This window comes from Panicum hallii, chromosome 2 (assembly GCF_002211085.1).
Source record: "Panicum hallii strain FIL2 chromosome 2, PHallii_v3.1, whole genome shotgun sequence".
Lineage (NCBI taxonomy): Eukaryota > Viridiplantae > Streptophyta > Magnoliopsida > Poales > Poaceae > Panicum > Panicum hallii.
Genome location: NC_038043.1, coordinates 49368286 through 49390286, shown reverse-complemented (window position 1 = coordinate 49390286; position 22001 = coordinate 49368286). Strand labels below are relative to the sequence as shown.

Below are 22001 nucleotides of genomic sequence, written 5' to 3'. Positions count from 1 at the left end.
GCGACGGTGCGTGATGTGGCGAGGAGAGGGGCAGCGGCGTGCGACGGGCGAGGGGAGGGAGGGGCAGCGGTGCGCGATGCGCGGACGACGGGGAAGGGAGGCGCGCAAGGGAGCGAGCGAGAGTCAGAGAGAGGTGGAGGGAGGAGAAGAATGGTGGCGGCTGACCCGGTAGGAAACGGAAGAGAGAGATTAGGATTTGAGAGAGAGAGAGGAGGTGAGAAGTATATATATGAGTAGTTGTGGGCCGGGACTATGCCAGACCTGTGCCAGCCCATTAGCCCGTGTCATGCCCGTGCTTGGCACTGCGGGCCAAGGTTTTGACCCACGCATGACATGGTGGCCGTGCTGGGCTGGCACAGGCACTAAATGGACCGTGTCGGGCTGTTTTCGGACCGTATTTTTAGTATCATACCCCGTGCGATCCATTTAACACGGTCTGTTCGACCATCTATAGTTCGTGAAGGACCAGGCAAAATATAGATTAACTATTTTTCCTCTGTTTTTTCACACTTCTGTCAACTTAACATGGAAGCTGTGTAACTGCTTCCCCAAAAGAGGAGGAACTGCGCAAATATGTAATTGCTACTGGGATATGTTAGACGTCAAAATTTGTTACGAGTTTGACCCAGAGCCTGCTAAATTAGATTCAGGATAAACTGAATACATACCCTAATTAGTTTAGGTGAAGAAATAAACTAAATACTGACCAACAAGATACCATAGGATGTCTACTCACATTCCTAAATGGTAACAAAGATCCGGTCTTTGAGGCCAACGTGACGTGGAATATCATCTCTTCATTCCTATTAAAGTTTAATTGCCCATCTTTACCTACTTGCTTAAGCTTTGTAGCTGAACTAGTCGGTACATTCAACTTAACATGATATTAGGGAGAGATCTTGAGTTCAAATGCTGACTAGAGCAATTGAATCAATCAACTTCAGCTGACTCGATTTTCACGTTCGTTTTTTGATAATCACATTGACCACAACGCATGTAAGATTCCGTTCGGTTTCAGAGGGCTAAAATTTAACCCTGTCACGTAAAAAAGAATCTCGCTATTTAGAGTATTACATAAAATTTGTTTACAAATTTTTTTTCACAGATGGGTGCTAATTCGCGAGACGAATTTAATAAGCTTAATTAATCTATATTTTGCTACAGTGATTCTACAGTAACCGTCCACTAAGCATGAATTAATATAACTTATTAGATTCATCTCGCTAATTAGTTAGAGATTCTGCAATTAGTTTTATAATTAGACTTTATTTAATGCATTTAAATGATTATATTTTCTTTGATATGATAAAGTTAAAGTGTAGCCCTCTGTAACCAAATAGCTTTTAAATGCTCCTCAACCCTTTTCTTAAAAAGGAAGTTCCTTAGCACCACACAGAACTCAAGGCTTGAGGGAGCATGTATGCATGGGTACCTGCGGGTTAATAATTCCTTTCCTGGGTGGTTGTATGGTTTAATTTAATAATTCCTTCGAAGTGTTTTCTTGAAGAAAATTCCTTTTAAAAAGAATCACATTAGCCACGTTGAAGTGCTCCTACACCATTTTTGAAAAAAAAGGAAATTCCTTATCTATCACGTAGAAGTTATCTTGATAGAACCACGATAGTTATGTTGGAGCAACTCTAGCAATAGGCTTTAAATCAGATCCTTTAAATTTTAAATGGGGTTGCTTTTATTTTTTAGAGATTTTTAAATTTGATTCAACTCCAACAATAGCACTCAATTCTAATTTACAATAGAGAGCTCCCTAGAGACCCATAGGAATGGAGGGTAGAGGAGGGGATTTGAAGATCTCTATTTTAAAATAGAGGGTCTGGTAGAGGATCTGCTGGAGTGTATGTTTTTATTTAATTCTCTAAACTTGAGATAGGGGATTAATTAGAGAGTTTGCTGGAGTTGCTCTTGCTCAACGTATCATGTCATTTACGTCGAGTTAGGACAGAAGACGTGGCTTCACAAAAGAGAGAAGCGTGATAGGCTCTCAAACTGATACTTGTCCCTTCTACCCGACCCTCTCTAGATCCGCCCTTGAAGCGTGGTTTCAAATTTCCGAGCCCCCCAAGGCTCTCAAATTTGGGGTTAAGGATATACCTCAGCATGAGCCAATCTGTTCCCTCGGAATTTCTGTCGCGGACGGATGAAGCTAAGCTGAAAGCACCATGCAGTGCTTGTCGTGAGGAGTTCCTCGCTCTCGGAATTTTCTGTGCGCCCTCGTGACGCGGCGAGAGCGACCGATACGATACTCGCCTGCCTGCTTGTGTGTCCGTACTCCGCACCATGCAGTGGCGTCCACTCCCATCAGTACTTGGTTGTACTGGGTCGAACCCGGCCTGCTCGGTCACACGTCTCTCGCGGTGCCTAGCTATAAAAGGCGCACGGCGAACAACCAGCGCGCCCTGCTCCGGATCAGACCAGATCGGTCGTCGAGGGCCTTCCTGCTCTACTAGCCCACTCCATGCCCATCTCTTCTAACAGGGGAACGCGTTCTGCTGGCCCAGAGCGCGCTGTAGTTAGCATCGTCCAGTTGCTTCCCGTTGCCCCGTGAGGCTGTGCCAAGAGGGCGCCCCTCCTGCCTCGCTGCTCATCAGCACCACCCCCACCCACCAGTATTACGCAGACGTACGCCATCCTCTTCGTGCTCGAGCGTTAGAGCCCAATTTCGTGACAGGAGGACGAACGGAACGGCCCAGCTAGACATATGTGTGGCACGGCCCAAGGTTCCTCCATTGCATGCGCAAAATAAATCCACCATCGGCCCACCGCGAGGATGGGCTGCACAGCCTGCAAAGCCCGGCCCATATTGAGAACTCCAAGACATGTACTAGTAGTATATAGAACTTTTTATATCTGAGATAATAATAAGATGCTAAAGACTGAGAGACAGGTGGAACCGGATGGAACGGAAGCACCAAGCTGAGTCGACGAGGGCAACCTGTCTGTATTCACATGAAACTCGGACAGCATCGTGTTCTCCGCAGCATCGGACACTCGGGCTTCACTAAGCTCCTCTCCGAGTTAAAAGGCAATTAAATTAATACATACTAAATTAGATACTAATATTTAGTACTGTTTGGAAGCAAGCAGTGCAATTTCCTCTTCCATGGCCTCGACCGTGGGACGCAGCTAGGACTAGGACCCTATAAAAAGCTGACCTCTATCTCCTAGTACTTCTCTCTTCATGCATTCAGACTAGCTCCACGTACGAACTTCATCGTGCGGCGACTCATCTCGTCTGTTCGTCCTTCCGGTGAAGCCTAGCTAACAAGTGAATCGAACCGTAATGGACATGGCCCTCGTCAGCCTCGCGTTCGGCGACGCCCTCTGCTGGGTGGATCATCTCGTGACGGCCACAGCCACAGGCGAGGCGCTGCCGTTCCACGCGATCGCCTCCGTCATGCTGACGTCCGCCGCCTTCTTCCTCAGCATGGCAGCGATCCACGTTAGAGTTGGGTACCCTGCTCCAGGCGGCGGCGGCGGACACCTTCGTCTCCAGAGGTTCCTGGTCACGGCTGCAACTGCGGCCGCCATGGCTGCTGTCGTCGCCCGGTGCCTGGCGTACGCACGCACTGACGACGTCTAAACTATTGAAGCCTGATCGGTCAGCACGCGCGTGAGAGCCCAGCTTCTTGTGTGTTGTGTGCTCCGCTGCAGGTTCATTCCCTCGTCCTCTGGAATCCCAATCCCTTCGTTCCTTTTCACCTCTTCCTTTTCGACCGATCAGGCAGCCAATGCAAATTGATCCGCCGGCCGGTTCGCAACAGATACCGGCCGGCCGGAATCATCAGTTAGATGGCTTCAATCTGAAACTGCAAGACGTGGAGATCACATGCATGGATTTGCGATGAGAAGCGTTGTGTAGTGATGTATGTAGCGTTGTGTGGTCTTTTTCGAACAAAAAGGAAAAATGTATGTAATCTTGTGTAGTGATGCATATATATATCATGCATGCAATGTGTCGTGTGAGACGATGAGCGTGCATGGAAACCCGTGATTATCTATGTTGTCGGAATAAAACCAGGCACAAATGACAAATGGCAACTACTCTCGCTTGCATAATATCATACACCTAAAGCCTGTTGTTGCATGAGCGAATTATGTATCCACATGCTGTGTCGTACGTGTGAGATCTGGAGTCTAAAAGTCCGAGCTTTACACTCTACAAGCGCGAGCTCTGGCATTATTCGTCATTGATATGCCCATCTGCATGTTTCTGTGTATCAACTGACTAAACAACTGGTACCTATACGGAAGGAGAAGAATCTGAAGAACACCGAAGGTCCCGGGCTCCGATCCCCGCAGTAACTGAACATGCTCTTCAGAACTCCTAATTTCTTGCCTGATTCCCTCCAGGATTTCTTGTAAATATTTGCGCTGTTCGCGCTGCACAAAGAACTGTCTACTCTAAGCAAGAATGCTGGATCGTAGCAGCAGAATGGCAGGCGAAGGGACGAGACTGAACGCGTTGCTGCAAAAGTGGGCGACGTGCAGCGGCTCGGAAAGCCATCGGGCATTCGGGTGGACGGACGCGGTCGGAAGCCGTTCGCCGTGCCGACGCCAACTTCCAGCAGCGGGAATGTGAGCGGGAGCATCCAGGACTTTGCTGACGCGGCAGTACTACTCTGTCTTGCAACCTCAATCTGATACGATCAAATCATATTTAAAGCTTGATTTGACAAGAAAGTGGTCGTGCCGGAGTGGTTATCGGGCATGACTAGAAATCATGTGGGCTTTGCCCGCGCAGGTTCGAATCCTGCCGACCACGTCTTTTTTCGTCACCCTTTTTTGCAGTTTTACTCCAGAACATAGTCGCTCGTACTCCTACTGTATCCAGTAGGCCGTTCAACATTTTCTGGCTTCCTTCTGGCCCCTTCACCAATAATCACCAGCCCATCTTGCAACAAGCGTGTTCAACAGATCCGATCGAAAACTGCATGCATTCAGTTTCAGTCGTTCAATTCGGGGGAAGAGTAGCAGAGGCGGTGCTAGAGTCCAACGCACCCCTTCGATTCTTAAAAGAAGCGTTTATTTTTTTTAAGTAAATTGCATCACACACACAACAACTTGTATGGTTAGATTCCTGAAGTTGACCCAATCATTTGAACTATTACTCATTAATAATATGATGTGATGGGCTAAGCATGTCTTATCATATCTCTAAAAAATAATTATATGTTTATAATGTGGCTGTAATGGGCTAGACATAACCTGAGCAAAGGTCAATAGGATATGGTGTGTGTTGGTCAAAGGATTATATCTTTTCAAATAATTATTTCAGACCGCAACATATAATTATTTGAAATAACCGCTAAGGATGAGCAAAGATCAATAGGATATGATGTGTGTTGGTAGCAAAGATTACTTCTAAATAGTTGTGAGAAGATCCAAAATATAATAAAATAATTTGTAAAAAATAGTTGTGAGAAAATGCTAATGGCGTAATTATTTCATGTGTAGTCAATTACAATCACATAATAAATATGAGATTATTTTAAAGATAATTTGCAATATATCTTTACATTATTACAATCACACAATAAGCTATAATAAGCTATAGTTCTTGATCTTGCCAACGTGGCATAATATGCCCGTAGTGTATATGTGACCGTACATGCACACAATTCACAAGTTGATTTATCCATTTGCATATTTTGCAACTTATTAGACTAATGTGATACGACCATACAAGTTGTTGTATGATGGGTGCAATTTACTCTTTTTTAAGGATCCCAAGAAGCATCTATTTTATTTTTACTGCAAGCTAGCTCTCTTGTAGCATAGCGGACACCCACTACTACATAATTAGTCTTTGGTTTTTGTCTTTAGTCTCGGCTATTTTAGACCCGGAACTAATCTGGGCATTAGTCCTGAGTCCAATAGCACTCAATAGCTAGAGGCCGGGAGGGGTCTTTAGTTCCGATTGGTAACACCAACTTAGAATAAAGGGTCCTTTAGTCCCAGTTGGGGTTATCAATCGGCACTAAAGGGTCCTACGTCTGTTAGTTTAAAAGGAAAGCATCATGTATAGAGTCATATGTGCTGTGTAGGTGGGGTGGTAAGTAAGTTATGCGTGAGGCAAGAGCTCGTGAGTTTAAATCACGTGGACTGTTGAGGTGCTTACCAATTAATTTTTTGAACTGACAGACCCTTTGATCCTAGAACGGGGACTAAAATGCAATTTTGTAGCAGTTACCGTCAGCTGATTTAAATCTTAGCAATAGATTGGAGGAAGCAGACGTAGTGGCGAACGCATGGGCAGCGGGCTTCAATCAGGCACCACGCAGAATCCGGGAACCGCCATACGAGGATTGTCCTCGATCTATCAAGGGGCACCCTGCGTTTCTATCGAAGGGGTTTTCCAATATTTGGCGTGAAGAGCGAAGATCGTCCCATGAATTAAATTTATTATCCTCTTCCCTCTTCTCTTTCTCCCTCATCCAATTACAAACCAAGTGCGAACCATTTTAGCTTTTATACAGTTTGAAAAAATTCTTCCCCACCAAATACTGTTTTGGGTTTTCATCTTAATCTGTTTGATCTCAAGATGGTCGTCTAAAGTTTTGGAAAAATAACCCAAATGTATATGTTGTAAAGTAGTACTTTACCAAAATAATGACCAGCGTATGTGCTATGGTGGCTTTCATTCTTGATCCTTCTCTCAGAGAAAGATGGTAACTTCGTTTTTAGGATAAATTGGAAATTGTTGAGAGTATGCACAAATTGCTCCAATCTTGGATATTAAATTACCAACGAAAGACAAAAATATGATATTTTTCCAAACACTTGAATTTTTTAAAAAACCACAAAACATGAACATATATCGGCATCACATGGAGGCAAAACTTTGTATCACGCGAACAAATATAGATTTTATATTGAACAAAAGATCTCAGTTTTTTTATAAAAATCTTACATTGCGGGGAACGAAACGATATGATAATGTGGAACAAACATTTTCCACCGGTGGAACAAATGTATGAATCACGTTTCGATGGCAGCTTTCCTGGTCAGCATTTTCTGGTGGTTCTCCCCCTTCACAACGATCCAGCTTAGAGGAAGCAGTTTATTTTTTTTAAAAAAAACTTAGAGGAAGCAGGAATTCGATGAAACTGTACCGGGAGAATTAGCGTAGAGTACAGCATGCGGGAATAGGAAGTTAGAACCTGGGGCTAGTTTCACACGCTCTTTTATTTATCCGATCGGCATAAATTGTTACCACTGCTGAAGTAGTGAAGACATAAATTGTTGGACGGTGGGCCTTCGCTTCGATCAGTCCGAGCAGAATTTTCCACGACTCCGGAATGTACTCTGTCTGTCGTCTCTCTCTCTGTCCTCTCTCTCTGTCCTCTCTCTCTCTCTCTCTCTCTCTCTCTCTCTCTCTCTCTCAAGACCACCACCGCCCTTGTTCTTATCAACTTCTCTTGTTTGCTCCACGCCGGCCAACAGTGGGACGTCCCTGGTGAGCTGATGAATCCAAGAACATGACGCGAGCAACCACTGCTGACCGATCCACGCCGTAGTTTCCTACGCGTACGGACTGTTTCCGATGGTACCTGCCGGTGATCCAGATGACTGCAGCGACGTATAGAGAGGAATTAGGTGAGTCCGATGGCGACGTAGAGCTAGGAATTAATTTGGGCCGTCGGCAAGGCCTAGGCCACAGCTTGCTTTGTGTTTCCATTTCTGTATTAGCAGCCGGAGCCCGGAGGAAAGGCACTATTATTTTCTATCTCTTTAGCTAGCTTTAGGAAGGAGACAGCTGCGTCGTACGGTTCCAAATTCGAGTTCCGCGGTGCGCATATATCAGTCGATCGTCATACAGGATGCATATATATGCAGGATCAGTGCGTGGCGATGGTTTCATTCTGTGCCGCGGTGCGTGCCCTGACCTCCATTGCTCTGCTGCTGGCTTCTAGCTAGGTGACTGTCTGCTCCGCCATTTCCACTGAGCTTGCATTCTCCCAACGTTTTGGTGGTTCTTCAGCCTTCAGGGAGCATAGGATACGCGCCCGGCAACGCGTCTCTCGGCTTGCTCGATCGCAGCCCGCCCCGGGCAGGCACTATCCGACAGCCACGGTGCGCTATGAGATTAGTGCTTCAGGTGGTGGGTAAAGTGTGGCAGTGAAGTCGTGCATGGTTAGGGTTCAAATCCCGATGTCCACCTATTTAAATTTGAAACTAAAAGTTATACTCCGTTCATTCCAAATATTCAAAAATATACATCCTCTTAACTATCTAGATCCATAACTTTTGCTACATAGTTAGATATGCATTACATCTAGATGCGTAGCAAACACTGTAAATTTAGAAATCCTAAACGACCTGCGTTTTGAAATGGAAGGAGTTGTACCACTATTCATCATTAATTATTAAAAAATGCAAATTAACTAAGTAAGTTTCTCTCTCTTTGTAGGTCGAGGGATACATGTAATATCGTAGGGTTTTAATCAATGCGCTTCATTGCTTGCATTATTACTTACTCTCGTTCTTTCATTCTACAAGACCGTCTTCAATGGTTGAGCTAGTGCACTAGATTTAAGTTTATCCACTTCAAATAAGATATAGAAAAAGATTACCTCTTCAATAATTCATCTTACAGTGCATCGTTCAAAGCATTTTGGATCCCACAACCTCTCTCGTTAATAAAGTGGATTGAAGAGAAGAGATAGTACACTCTCTTTTCTCATCTTCTATTTCTTTCATATAAATAAAATGATGAATTAGATTTCTATGGCCTAGCTGAGGTGTCGTTGTTGGAGGAGGCCTTAGGCCCTCTCCAATAGTTAACTTATACTCATATCAATTAAAAATAGTATAAGAGATAATTTTTTTATTGGTCTAATTCTTAGAATATAACTCAAAATGTAAACGGACCCCACATACCAGCTCCACATAGTCTTCTCTCTTCTCTTTTTCTCTCTCTTCCACCTAGATAAAATATTGTATTTTAATCTTATAAGCTAGCTGACTTGGCACTACTAGAGTGCAGCATCTTGCAGGTACGAGCAGCGGACAGGGCGTTGCAGGTACGAGCAGCATCTTGCAGGTACGAGCAGCGGACAGGCGTTGCAGGTACGAGCAGCATCTTGCAGGTACGAGCAGCGGACAGGAGAGGAAGCATCACCACTGACGCCAAGGGTGTGTTCGTTTTACCACTTTAAAATCCGAAACATCTAAACTTTAAAGGTCCGGCACCGAACACCTCTCTAATTCGGCCTCTAATAAGACTGCGATTGTTTAGAGTAAGGGAACACTCTAAAATTTTTAGAGGGCTCTAATCGGAAACGAACACACCCCAAGTCTATCACCAAATAAAGCATATGCCTTCTAGACTATATTTATTACAAATTAAAGGCGCGGCATAGACTCGACCAATCAAATGTACTTATACCATGCAATCGAAGTGAAACCTAGCCGGCACCGTCAGGAAGAATAAATTCTTGCGTCGTGCCCATCGACAAAATTCAGAACATCAAAATTCAGAACGTCAACGTCTTGTAGGCTACGTATAGGCGAGAACGTCAAAAACCCCCACCACGTACGCTGATTCGTCGCGAGAGGAAAACTTCGAGGTCGATCTAGCTCCAAATTTAAACACCAAATGAACCCCCTCCAGCTTATATATACATCCCCGGTGCCACCAGTAGTGTTAAACCACAGAAAATAACACTGCATGCTGCACCAATGGAGGACGAGTACCTTTGTGTCGCCAGAGCGCTGCTCGTCCTCGCCTTCATCTGCCCCCCGGCCGAGCAGCCGTTCCCGGCCACCCCCACGGGAGCGGCCGCCGCCGCCTTCATGGCCGTCGCCGTTTGCCTCGCCGTCCTCACGATCGTCGTCCGGCTCGCCGCTCCTGGCGCCGCCCTGCGCGTCCTCGCCCCTACCAACCTGCTGCTTGGCACGATCACGCTGGACAGGCTACTCATCTCCGCTGCCACCGCGGCTGCGGCTGCTTCCGTTGCCCTGCGCATCAGTGCAGCAACCACGTATTAGCTATGTATGCGACGCATCTGCCAAACGTATATGAACCATACAGAAGTAAGTCTCTAGATCAACTGATGAACAGTGACGAGAACAGTGCTTTCGAGCAGTGGCGGAACCAGGATCGAGGGTTAGGAGGCTCTCTTTTCCTTCTTCCTTCTTCCTCCTACCTCCTCACCTTTTTTCTTCTTCCTCTTCAAAATTTATAGAGGGTTTAGGGTATTTCCATAGGAGCTAGGGTGGTAGGGGGTAGGGGGCTCGAGCCCCTGCAACCCTGGATCCACTCCTGCTTTCAAGACCTGGGTACGAAGTCCTATTGGCATCAATTGATCTTATATTTGTTATATAAGAGAGTTAGTTGTGCTCCTCATGATGGTGCTGTGTCTTGTGACGTTGTGATATATTGCCGCTGTGCGTGTATTTTATGTTAATATTGTAAGAAATATGTATCTTGCTTTCAGATGGGGATGCTCTATCCACCAGTACTAGAAAGATAATAAATTATAAAATTGTCATCATTTGTATTGTATGTCAACAGATTTTGCGGTTTAAAATTTTTCTAATCTTCGGCCCCCTGATTTTAATCTTAGTTCATTGTTTGGTTGATCTTTGCTTCAATCTTCATCTGATATATATCAGTTTCAGGTCCACCTAAATAACATGTATATTATGAAAATAAGTTTATAAAGAAGAGTATTACATATGACACCGAATAATAATGCATGTATAAACTTTACGATAAATCTAATGATTTCTATTTTATAAAATTTGAACAAATATTAGATGGTTTAGCTAGAATGACTGCTAGTTTTTCGGAGTTAAAAAAAACTGACGGTTGCACGTCGGGCAGTAACAGTACGCCGCACAAAAAGTAGCCTGAGCACGTGTCACCTATGCTCGTGCCCGTCTCACACCTGCCCGCCGTTTCCGGCGCCTCATGCACACGCGTCGTCTCCACCCCCTCCACGGCTCCACCGCCCGCAGCCTCTCAGGACCCAACCCTCGGCCTCAGCAGCTACGGCCCACGCCGCCGCATCCGAAGCCGACTCCCACGCGCATGGATCCCGACCAGGTCGCCGCCGCTGGGGTCCAGCACGACTACCTCGGCGACACTAGCACTTCCGCAGACGGGGGCTGCGGTGGCGGCGGCGGCGGTGGCGACAGCTGGGGGCGCGCGCTGCTTCGCCGGGGGTGGGACCTGTCACGGAAGGCCGCCATCGCCGGCGTCGCGGCCACGGCCGCGCCCGTCGTGGCCCCGCCCCTGCTCGTCCTGTCCCTCGCCGGCGTCGCGCTGTCCCTGCCCTTCGCCGCCTACCTCGCCAGCCTCGTCGCCACCGACCGCCTCATGGCCGCCCTGCTGCCGCCGCCCCGGACCCAGCCATGCCGCACCTACGACCTCGAAGACGATGAGTTCTTGGACGCATCAGAAGCGCACGGCGGCGAGGCCCCTGCGTTCGACTACTGGGGAGAGGCCGAGGACGACGCCATCATGGAGGAAGACGACAGCTACGCGTCGTTGCCTCTGTCACGGCAATGTCGTCTCTCCGAAGAACCGGTGCCGGCATGGAACGACGAGGAGGATCCGAAGTCACAAGGTGAATTTCGTCTCCAAGAATCAGGACACGAGTCGCTTGTGTTGGATAATAGGGCACAGAAAGAGGAGGACAGCGAGTACATTACCATGGAGGCGATGCCCCCGCGGGGCTTTGACGATTCCAGATCAGCAGCACCGGAATTGTGCGAGGAAGACGAGAAACCAGTCCAAGAGTTATCTGTAGAAGCTCCGGTTGCTGCCGAGGAACCAGTCCAGGAGTTGTCTGTATCAGACAATGGGGATAAAACAGAGGATGGCAAGCGCACAGCTAAGGAGGAAATGGAGTCTAGCAAAGAGATGGTGTTACCGGCCATCGACATGGACACCTCTGAAGTGAGTGGCTTCCCACTGCCGGTATTGGGCGAAGTCGAAGATGATGTAGTGGTTCAGAGAGCGGGAGAATCTGAAGTTTCGGTATCTGAAGTTGGGGATAATACAGAGGAGATGCTGAACCTCGTCTCGGCAAAATCTGAGGAGATGCCACCACAGGAGGTTGATGTTTCTGAATCATCGGTGCGGGATGATAACACGCGGCAGAGCAAGATGGAAGGTGATGTAACAGTGGAGATGGTGCTGGAGGAAGTGACGGTTAACACCAATCCTGTTACAGAGGAGGTGGTTGGTGTGCAAATGGATGCCATTGCCACTGAACTGCCTGAATGTGAGCCTCTGTACCAGAGTGATCTTGTGGTTCAGGAGCCACAGGCGATGGCAGAAGCTGCTTATGTTAATGATGTTCCTGAGAGTACTTTAACAGATGTTGTACTGGGTATTGGTGATAAAGATACAAAGGGTGTGGAGCACAATGGTGAGGAAGATGTTTCTGGTGTCGTTTCAGTGGTGACCGTGAGTGATGTTGCAGATCTCACTTGCAGTACGAGCGCACCGAATGTCTCAGCCATCAGTGATGATATGATGAATGTTGAAAGTAGGCCAGATGTTGACCACTCTAATCAGATAACTGGTGTCGAACACACACTGGCGACAAAGGGATTGGGGAAGAAAGAGCTAGTTGAGGACAAGGTGAGTCGTTCCTGGTTCACCCCATCATTTAAAAATTCAATAATTTTCTTTATCCAGAATGGTTATATCAATGTTATTTACTGATAGAAACCACTTCAACCCTGTGAACTCGGCAAGAATTGACCTCATGGCCAACATGCAATGTCTTTGCTGGGTTGTAAATTTTTTAAAATAATTGACATCCATTAATATGCCAGCCTAAAATTTGTTTGTTAAATAGTCCATGAAAACGGAGGAGAGCAAAAGCATGAGCGACAAGGTGCCTACTAGGAGCATGGCACCACAAGACATTGATGTTTCTAAACCACCAGCGCTAGATGATCAGAGCAAGAGAGAAGATGAAGTAACCGTGGAGACGGTACTGGAAGAAGTGACGAGTACTACTGATCTTGATACAGGGGAGGTGGTTGGCGTGCAAGTGGACGTTATCACAAGCCGAAGTGAGTCACTGCCACTGAGTGACCTTGTGCCACAAGAGTTACAGCCGGTGACTGAAGCTGCAACTGTTGATAGTATTCAGGGAAGTACTGTAAGGGGAGACTTTGTGACGGATATTGATGATACAAGCACAGAGGGTGTGGAGCACCACAGTGAGGGAGGCGCTTCCAGTTTTATCTCAGGGGCATCTGTGGTGGCCATGGATGATGCTGAGGATGTTATGTCCAGTAGGAGAAAGCCTTATGTCTCTGCCATCAGAGAAGATATAAAGAGTGTCGAAGGTAGGCCAGATGTCGAACACCTTCATGAAACAACTGGTTTTGACCACAAGCTGACGAATGAAGGACTCGAGAGGAAGATTGTAGCTGAAGACAAGGTTAGTGACATATTTTCTTTATTCCCCCATGGTTCGCTACATCATGTGAATCATCTTTAAATTTCTTCTTCATAATTTGTTACTATATTTAGGTTTTTATGAATTTAGTAGCTTTATGCATCCCTAGTTGGGGCAGAAACCGAAAGTTATACTTCATCTAAAAAAGGAAATTGCTATTATGTTGTCACTACACTAACTGTGCCTAAGAGGATTTCCTTTGTTCTTGTATACTGATATAAACCTCAGTAATCTGTTAAAATAGCTGATGTCTGCTTTCATCGTTTGTCAAAGGCTACAGGTTCATTGGCAAAGAGGAATAAGGATACCATAAGATGATGAAAATTTTCTTGTCCTGCTTATATCTAATGTTACATGCAAATCATGAATAGTAAATGTTGGATGTGAATTTTTTTTTGTGCCATTTTGATCTTATTATGTGTTTCTCCATTTGAATACTTCAAAATTTTCATTCATAGAAAACTAAGACAACATTCGCATGCTCCATTGAAGTTACAATACAACCAAAGTGAAATTAAATCCCACAGCACAGCAGGATCAGTTTTTTTATACATGTATTTCAATTGCTAGAACTATGTTTTGATAAATAGAACAATTTATTGCTTCCATAGTTTTAAATTTTGTTGTCAGGCCTAATTTCCTTTGCCAGATACTATATCGGTGGGAGCTAGCAGAGAACAGCCTGAACTAAAAAATATGACTTCGTTCTTATGAAGAAGTAAGCAAAAGACAGGAGTCACATGTCCAGCATAAAGGGGCTAAAGGGAAACATTGTATTGATAATGGTAGGAGAGAGGAAAAAACAGTACAAAGCTTGGTGTGTTGTCGCAAACTTTTAGTGATTTCATGCCATGGGACGGCATGAAACAGTCTTAAGTTACCAACTGCTAATCTATGAGTATGAACACGGCGGTTGGGCAGTAATAGAACAATTTGCTGATTGATTCACTTTTTTTGAGTTGTAAAATTTGCCTAGCATGTCCATAATCTTCGATGCTGCTTCATTAACGTGAAAGCATAACTACCAGTTTATAACTTCCATTGTTTCCACCAGGACAACTGTACAGAGGAACAGTTGAGGGAGCAGCTTGATACACTAATAACAATAACTGGGTACCGCCCCGCGACATCTTCGACTCTAGAAGCCGAGCTTGCCCGGTTATACATTTTCGTGGGCGTGGAACCCCCTGTCAGCTCGAGAGATGCATCGGACCTGACGGAGATCAACATGAAACTCCAGTTCTTGAAATCGATCATAGGAGTGGAGTGAAGATCTGAGAGGGGATTATTGAGTGCTCAGGAATTTTGGTGTTGTGTACAAAGCATAAAATTTCAGCAGTCCACGGTCCTGGCCGCAAATGAACTCTGTTAGACAGTTGAGGACCATGTATCTATGGGAGACAATGTTGGATGTTCTGTATGTGCAGTGCCTACAGGCTACAGTTCCTATTCTATTTAAGCTTTCTCTCGAAATATTCTGCGGCCTCAACTGTTACCATAAATAAATTTACCTGTGGCGTAGAAAACTTCACTCTCTGCGACTGCTTCAAATTGTATTGTGAATTTTAACGCTATTGTGGATGATCTGTGTGGAGCTTTGTCAGTTGTTTGTATTGTGCATGGTAGATTAGACCCCGTGAGAACACATCCAGTGTTACCGCGCTGGTTACGGTGAAACCTAACATGGTAGCACGCGGTGAATGCTTTAGATGATTCCAAGTTTCACAATTCATACGCGGTGAGTACGGTTTAAAAAAAATGACGGGAACAAGAGAAAATTTCTATTGCAAGGGAAAGCACCAAAAAAGTTAATTAATAAAGATACCATGCGTGCTGGTACAGCTATAGGTTCTTAGGAGTTCTAGGTGGGGAAGGAGGCGGTCCAAATCCAAGAGAGGTGAACGCTGCAGCCTAGGCGACTAGATTGGCATTGGGCTGAGACCACAAGATGAAAGCCTTGGACGATCGCGATAGAATCTATGAACAAGAGCCAGGTCTTCCCGCGTCGTCCATCTCCTTGGGCCTTGGCGTCTCCGCCGTTATTTGCAACAGATGCTAGGACATGCATATCCATACCTCCATACGTTTAACAAGGTTATCCAAATCCAATAGAAAATTACGGCTACCTGCCCTGACGCTGCTCACGTCTCCTTCGCTGTTGCTTTCCCTGGTTTGGCTTGCCAACCTTGCCCTGGGTTTATATATAGAACAAGGGGGGGCTCCAGGGCTAGGACTAAAGTCGCAGCGGGTATTGCATGCTGGGTAGCCTGCGAGACTCCGGCACGCTCAAGTACGTCGTCGATCAGCGCTGCAACGCTAGCCCGCGCCGATCTCAGAGCACTTCTTAGGACTCCGGCGGCGAAGTATGTACTCGTCCCGGGGATCAGCGGTAGGCTGGGTTCGAGAGGCTGAGATCTCTAGAGGCATCGGCTTCGTGCGGCCTGGCGAGAGCGACATGCATGCGCGGCGCCAACGCCAAGACCGTTCTCCGCGGCGCTGCGGAGGGCGGCTCGGCTCGTCCGCGCGGGCTCTCGATCGAGCTGATACACCCGGTACTTGCACGTCGCGCGCGGCCGTAGGCATGGTCGACTGACTGGTCGAGGATGCTATCGGAATCGGCATGGGTGTCGACGCCTGTTCGGCACCATCTCCGTATGTGCGCTAGCTGCCTCGCTCGGATCCAGGGCCCGGCGACCCCGGGCACCTGGCTCTCCGCGTGGCCTCATCTGAAAGCACCACGAAGCATTTGTAATCTACTATTCTCGATCTCCTCGGAGTATTTCGTAGTATGTAGTACTACTGTCAATGATATAGAAAATGGTTCCGGAAAATTAAGAGTTTTGCCCCCGAGAACTTACGATCGTAGGCAAGTATTCAGAACAAGTTCAGTCTGACTCATTCGTGTGTCCATTTGCGTCTCGGAAAATTCACCAACGAGGTGTAATATTTTTTTTTGAGAAACAAGGTCAGTGTAGAATCTGAGAGATCTAAGTGCGAGGCGAAATAAGGAGCGTATACAATATACTGTACGGAAAATATTATATTCCCTCCGTTTCAAAATATATTCGTTTTATTTTTTCTGATTCATAAATTTTAATATGCACCTAGATATACATTATATCTAAATCCAATACTATGAAACTAGAAAAGTCAAAACGAACTATATTCATTTTGGAACGGTGGAAGTATATGGCATACGCTCTGGGTCTGAGCCACCAAGGATAAGAGGAACTAAGTACAGTTTCCGTTTCTTAATTACAGGCATGGAGTTTGTCGATGTTTGGCTGTTTCTGCCACCCGGAAATTACGGCGAAGGTGCAAGGAAATTACTGCCGTGCATCTGCTCTCTTTATATATGTGCGGTCCCTTCTCTCTCCTACACCCACACGTAACGACGATCAGTTGAAGCTAGCTGAAGATGGAGGCGCGCACCGCGGCGTTCGGTGGCATGGCTGTCATCGCCGTCACCATCGGGGCGTGTCTCTGGCTTGGTGAAACCGAGGCGTTCCCCGACGATGAGGGCCCCTGGACGACAAGCTTCCTGGTGCTAACGGCCATGGCCTTCAACCTCGGCGTCACAGCATTGTACGCCGGGGTTCGGGCTATGTCTGTGCACCGCCATTGATTCAGACGGGCAGCCTTTGTTGCTAAAGAACGAACGCGAATAAAAGGATACTACGCCTATCCTCGAATAACCGAGGTTGCAGCGTAGCGGCTTGGGCTGCCGGCGCAAAGCGTGCAAAGAGCTTTGGGCATCTTCGGTAACGAAGTACTACAGCATGTCCGTCGTATATGTTGCGTGATGATCACCACTATGTTTTTTTCATTGTGTAATCTGTATGTGATGCCTCTTTTTTTATTGGATTCGCCAGGTATAAGCGTATGTGATGCTGTTAAAGCATCTCCAGCGGATCCCCATTCCCAATCCAACTACCATATTGGAAGAGTTTGTGTAAAAATTATGCTCCAGCATATCCTCTTTATCTTTATATTTTTTAATAATTATTGGAACAAACTAATAATCCACCCCAACTCTCCTCTCCCCGAATAGGAGGGCTGAAACTATCCCAATACGGTAGTTGGTTTAGGATAAGATTATTGGAGAACTGCAAAAACAATTTTTTTTCCAATAACCATGAAAGAATTATTAGGATATCCTTATTAGCTGATTATTGAATAAGATTTATTGAGAAAGTGCTGGAGATGCACTTATAATTTGCGGTTTTAGGTTCTCCCTCCTCGCAGCGGAGAAGAGGGCAGGTCAAAAAGCCCATGGGCCGATTGCTACTACTGCACTAAGCTCCAGCCCGTTTTGTGGTGCCGCGGCTTGCATTCTAGCCCACCGGCCACCGCACGCAATGGGCGGCCGAACAGGCACAAGCAATGCTGGGCTAGCCCACGAAACGACACGAGCCCGGCACATTCATCAAAGACCAGCAGCATCCTCCCTGCAGAGGCAAAGCGTCGAACACATGGCGCGCGCCATCCTCCGCCGCGCGCTCTCCCTCTCCGCCGCCGCGGCGTCCGTCTCCGCCCCCGCGACCCCCCTAGTCGCCGCCGCCTTCGCTTCCACTTCCTCCTCGTCCATCGTCGTCCCGCTGCGCTCACCCCTCGACGACCGTCTCCACCGCCTCCTCCGCTCCGAGATCACCTACCTCGCAGAGCGCCGCCCTCCCTACCCGGTAATTTCCCCCCTTCCCCTTCCCCGCGCACGATTCGCGTCTCGCGTTCGCAGCAAGGCCCGACCCGCACGGCTTCCTCCTCTCCGTGCAGCCGCCGAGGAGCTTCAAGTCGTTCGCCGTGGAGGACCGCCCGGGGGAGCAGTGGGTGCGCCTCCGCTCCCGCGCCGGAGCCGATGAGGAGGTCAAGATCGAGGCTACCATGTTCGACGGCGCCGCGGAGCCGCTCCCCGAGGACGCGCCACTCTTCAGCCGCGTCGAGTCGCTCGAGCGCGGCCCGCGCCTCCGCCTCAGCCTCATCGTCGAGATCACCCGGGGCGACCGCGTCCTCGGCTTCATCTGCTCCGCCTGGCCCGACGAGCTCGCCGTTCGCCACGTGCTCGCCCTCAGGGCTGGCAGTGGCAGCTCCAGCAGCGATGGCGCTCGTGGTGCACGCAGTTTCGTGTATGGATTAGGAATTTAGGATTACTGTGCACGGCAGTTTAATTTCGAGTTCTCTGTTTCCTGAGGTTTGTGTGGTTTGATTCACAGGAAGCTGGGTGCTGGGGAGAGGGAAGCGGTGACGAAGTTTTTGAAGGAGAGAGAGGTGGACGAGGAGCTCGCTGAATTTTTGCATAACTATATGGCGAACAAGGAGAAGATGGAGCTTCTCCGGTGGTTGAAGACCATCGAATCATTCCTTGACAAGTAGGATAAGAACACACACAACAGGTAATATGGGTGATACGTATGGATGTATCCTTGATTCTAGGTAAATTTTAGTATTCTGAGCCCGAGTAGAAATGAGTTCAAGCTCGAGGGCTCCATTGCTGGAAAAGAAGATGTATAATTACCCATGAATACTGGTAACTGATTACATTAAGCCCTAAACACCTACTGAGGGTGAGGGGGAAACAATAATCCATCGACAAGCTATGAAATTTCAAAATTCATAGCATTAGTAGTTAAGGTGGGGAGATGGTGAAGAGCAATCTAGGTAGCAGCTGTTTAGCAGAGCCATCACAATGCTGATATTTGTAGACCTGTTTCATTACTGGAACGATGAATTGATACAACTATACACATTTACCTGTTTTCTGTTCGGAATTGTTTACTATTCTATATCAGCAATAAGTATTAATCTTTGGTCGGTGCCCCTAAATCTCTGAACAGTGGTTCCATTTGCAGGCACCCTGCTGTTTTAAGCACGATCTCCTCTTGGAACGAATAGGCTCCAACAACTGGTGTTAAGGGATGATGTCCTGCAGTCCCTGTGCATTATCTTCCTTAATGCCGTGCTATATGGCTGCTTACTCATCTTGTTGCTGAAGACGTTTTAATTTTTTTTCACCTTTCATAGTAGCTCAGTGCTCACGGAGATTGATGGCCTGAATATCCTACCGTATTATCATTTCCTTGTGATCAAGAATTCAAGACTGTTGTCAATCGTGTATCTGTTGAAATCTGTGCCGTTTGACTTTTTGCAACACCAAATCTGTTCATCTAGAATAATCTGCTCTTCGAACTCCGATGGTCCAATGTCGGACCTGCAACCGTTGGACTAAGCGGGTGGACGGCTCAGATCGACCCGCAGCACATGAACTGATCCGTCACACCTCAACTATTTTTTCCAAAAAAAATATCATACCTCAATTCAGCACGTATGCAGGTGCTTATGACCGCACTGACGAGCGGGGCCCACCTGCGGATTCAACCCTCCCCTCAACGGCTAGTTCCACACCCCCCAACCGTTGGGACAAAAGTGGACAAAAACCAAACAAAACCTGACGGAGCTCTCTCCCCAAATCACACCACTTCTCTCTCCGATCGCCACCTCTCACTGACGCTCCCCTCACCAGCTCACCTCTCGAGAGATCGCCAAGAAGCGGCGGCGAGCTCTGAGGGCCGAGGCCATGGGGTACACATACACGCCGACGTACTACTCGAGCCTGCAGGACACCATCGCGTCCCTGTGCAAGTCCATCCTGCCATCCTTCCGCGTGGGGCGCCGCCTCACCGCCGACCAGGCCGCCGCGCGCCGCCACGCCGAGCAGCTCAAGTGGCAGCAGGAGTCCTTCCACCGCATCCTCCACCTCGCCGCGCTCCACCGCGAGGGCATCGTCCCGGCCTCCGACGTCGCCGCCTTCCGCAGCCCCATGCTCGCCGCACTCGTCGCGCCGCCGCAGCACCCCGAGCAGCCCGCCGTGCTCCGCGACAAGCTACTCTTCCTCCAGGAGCTCCTCTACGCCAAGTGCATCTCGGCCGCGGAGTACAACGCCTCCAAGGCGCCCCTCGTGCAGCGCCTCGCCGCGCTCGGCGTCGTCGTCGACTGCCCCGACGCGGAGGTCTCCGCCGAGGAGTGGTCGGAGATCGACCTCCGGGACCCACCTCCTCCCGCCCCCGCGGCGGCTTCCGACAAGCCGAAGCACAAGGCCTACATCACGCCATGGAAGAGCAGATCCAAGAAGGAGCAGGACGCGAACAGCGCGGCAAGGCCGCCGCTGGCCCCGGTGGACCAGAACAACGCCAAGAACGCGTCAGTCCTCATGGCCGAGAGCTCGCCGTCGGAAGCCGCGCCCTCCGGGAAGGCCGAGAAGGGGAAGAGGAGGCATCTCGCAGCGATGTTCAACAGCGGCAGCAATGGCAGCGAGAACAAGTACCCCGCGGGGGAGGAGGTGATCGATGAGAAGGAGACGGTGAAAGGCAAGAAGAAGAGCTCGTGGGGGTTCGATGGGCTCAAGAAGTGGAAGAAAGGTGGCTGTAGCAACGGCGAGGCGGCAGCCACCGGTGAGCAGCCGGAGCGTGCTCTGCCGCGGTCATCGTCCAGCGAGTGCCGGCTCGAGGCGAGCCCCATGGCTGCCTCTGGCCCGGATGCCAAGAGGGCCAAGACGAAGATGCACTCGGAGACGGGTGATGACTCTGCTTCCGAGTTGCTGCATGATAAGGTACTGTGAATTGGCCATTCTTCTCGTCGTGATTATGCAAGTTTCAAGTAATAGCGCAATTGAGAGCGTGTCTGGTATTACTGAAGGTTCTGGTGGAGAACACAAAGAAGGAGCTCTCAAGGATTCAGGCTGAGCTATCATCTACAAATCGGAACTTGAACTTCTCGTAAGTCATAAATCGTGCTCTGTTCTTGGCCAATGTAACTTTTCTTTTATCTTTCTCTTGGTTGATGTGATCGAAGATGGTTCCTGTCTTTATAGGGATCAGCAAATCGAGGCCATTTCTACAAAGCTTCCGGTGGACAAGTCTGACCTCAAGCCCTTCTTCCCAAAGTATTAACAAGACATCACTTGACCACCATCCACCATTCAGATCAGCCATACACTTTTCAGCATTTCTAAGACATGTCTTTGGTTTTGCAGGGCATGGTGTGATCAGCACGGGGACGGTGTGATCACTGCAGCGAAGAAAGAGTTCAAGGAGCATGTCGACGAGATGGAGAAACAGAGGGACATGACTGGCAATGAGGGCTGGGCTACCTTTGAGGACATCGACCTTGATGACAACTTTAACCCCAGGGCCTTCTCTCAGCATCAGCCAGGCTCAGCGGTGAAGGCGAACAAAGTCAACGAGAGCCTCACCAGCAGTTTCACAAACCCCTTCTACAACGACAAGAACCCGTTCTTGAACACAAACTACAACTGATAAGAGTCAGACAAGTGAATGATGTTTGGGTCTTGCGTTGGGATGTATCGTTTCGTTTATATTCTAGTTTCACCGCTTAGGTTCAATTGTTATATTGGACCAAGCTTGCTGTCAATGATGTAAGTTGTATGACGGGAGCGTGCAGTTCCCTTTGATTAATCATTTACCCTTGATATCTATGAATGCACAGCCAATTTTTCTTTCCCAGTGACCATTAACCGAACATTTTTTTTTCTTCGCGTCAGAT

The 22001-nt window shown here is 47.9% G+C and overlaps 3 protein-coding genes and 1 non-coding gene across 5 annotated transcripts; all 4 read left to right on the top strand.

Moving 5' to 3' along the window:
- The first annotated feature begins 4698 nt into the window (after window positions 1-4698).
- Window positions 4699-4780, top strand: TRNAS-AGA. The gene has a single exon. It is a non-coding gene; the product is annotated as a tRNA-Ser (tRNA).
- Window positions 4781-11003: 6223 nt separating this feature from the next.
- On the top strand, window positions 11004-14839 carry LOC112882598. The gene is made up of 3 exons (XM_025947686.1): window positions 11004-12613; window positions 12834-13427; window positions 14500-14839. The coding sequence occupies exons 1-3, from the start codon at window positions 11054-11056 to the stop codon at window positions 14713-14715; spliced, it is 2370 nt and encodes a 789-aa protein (XP_025803471.1). The 5' UTR covers window positions 11004-11053; the 3' UTR covers window positions 14716-14839.
- A 3047-nt stretch (window positions 14840-17886) lies between these two features.
- On the top strand, window positions 17887-19568 carry LOC112882097 (uncharacterized protein At2g39795, mitochondrial-like). Of its 2 annotated transcripts, none has more exons than XM_025947080.1 (4): window positions 17887-18127; window positions 18219-18568; window positions 18656-18835; window positions 19292-19568. In XM_025947080.1, exons 1-3 carry the CDS (start codon window positions 17918-17920, stop codon window positions 18813-18815), a joined length of 720 nt encoding a protein of 239 aa, XP_025802865.1. In that variant the 5' UTR covers window positions 17887-17917; the 3' UTR covers window positions 18816-18835; window positions 19292-19568. The 2 variants fall into 2 exon arrangements, with proteins under 2 accessions (XP_025802865.1, XP_025802866.1); XM_025947081.1 differs by having other exon boundaries at window positions 19277-19568.
- Window positions 19569-19656: 88 nt separating this feature from the next.
- On the top strand, window positions 19657-21931 carry LOC112882000. Its single transcript, XM_025946945.1, has 4 exons — window positions 19657-21048; window positions 21135-21214; window positions 21310-21381; window positions 21472-21931. Exons 1-4 carry the CDS (start codon window positions 20017-20019, stop codon window positions 21752-21754), a joined length of 1467 nt encoding a protein of 488 aa, XP_025802730.1. The 5' UTR covers window positions 19657-20016; the 3' UTR covers window positions 21755-21931.
- The last annotated feature ends 70 nt before the right edge of the window (window positions 21932-22001 follow it).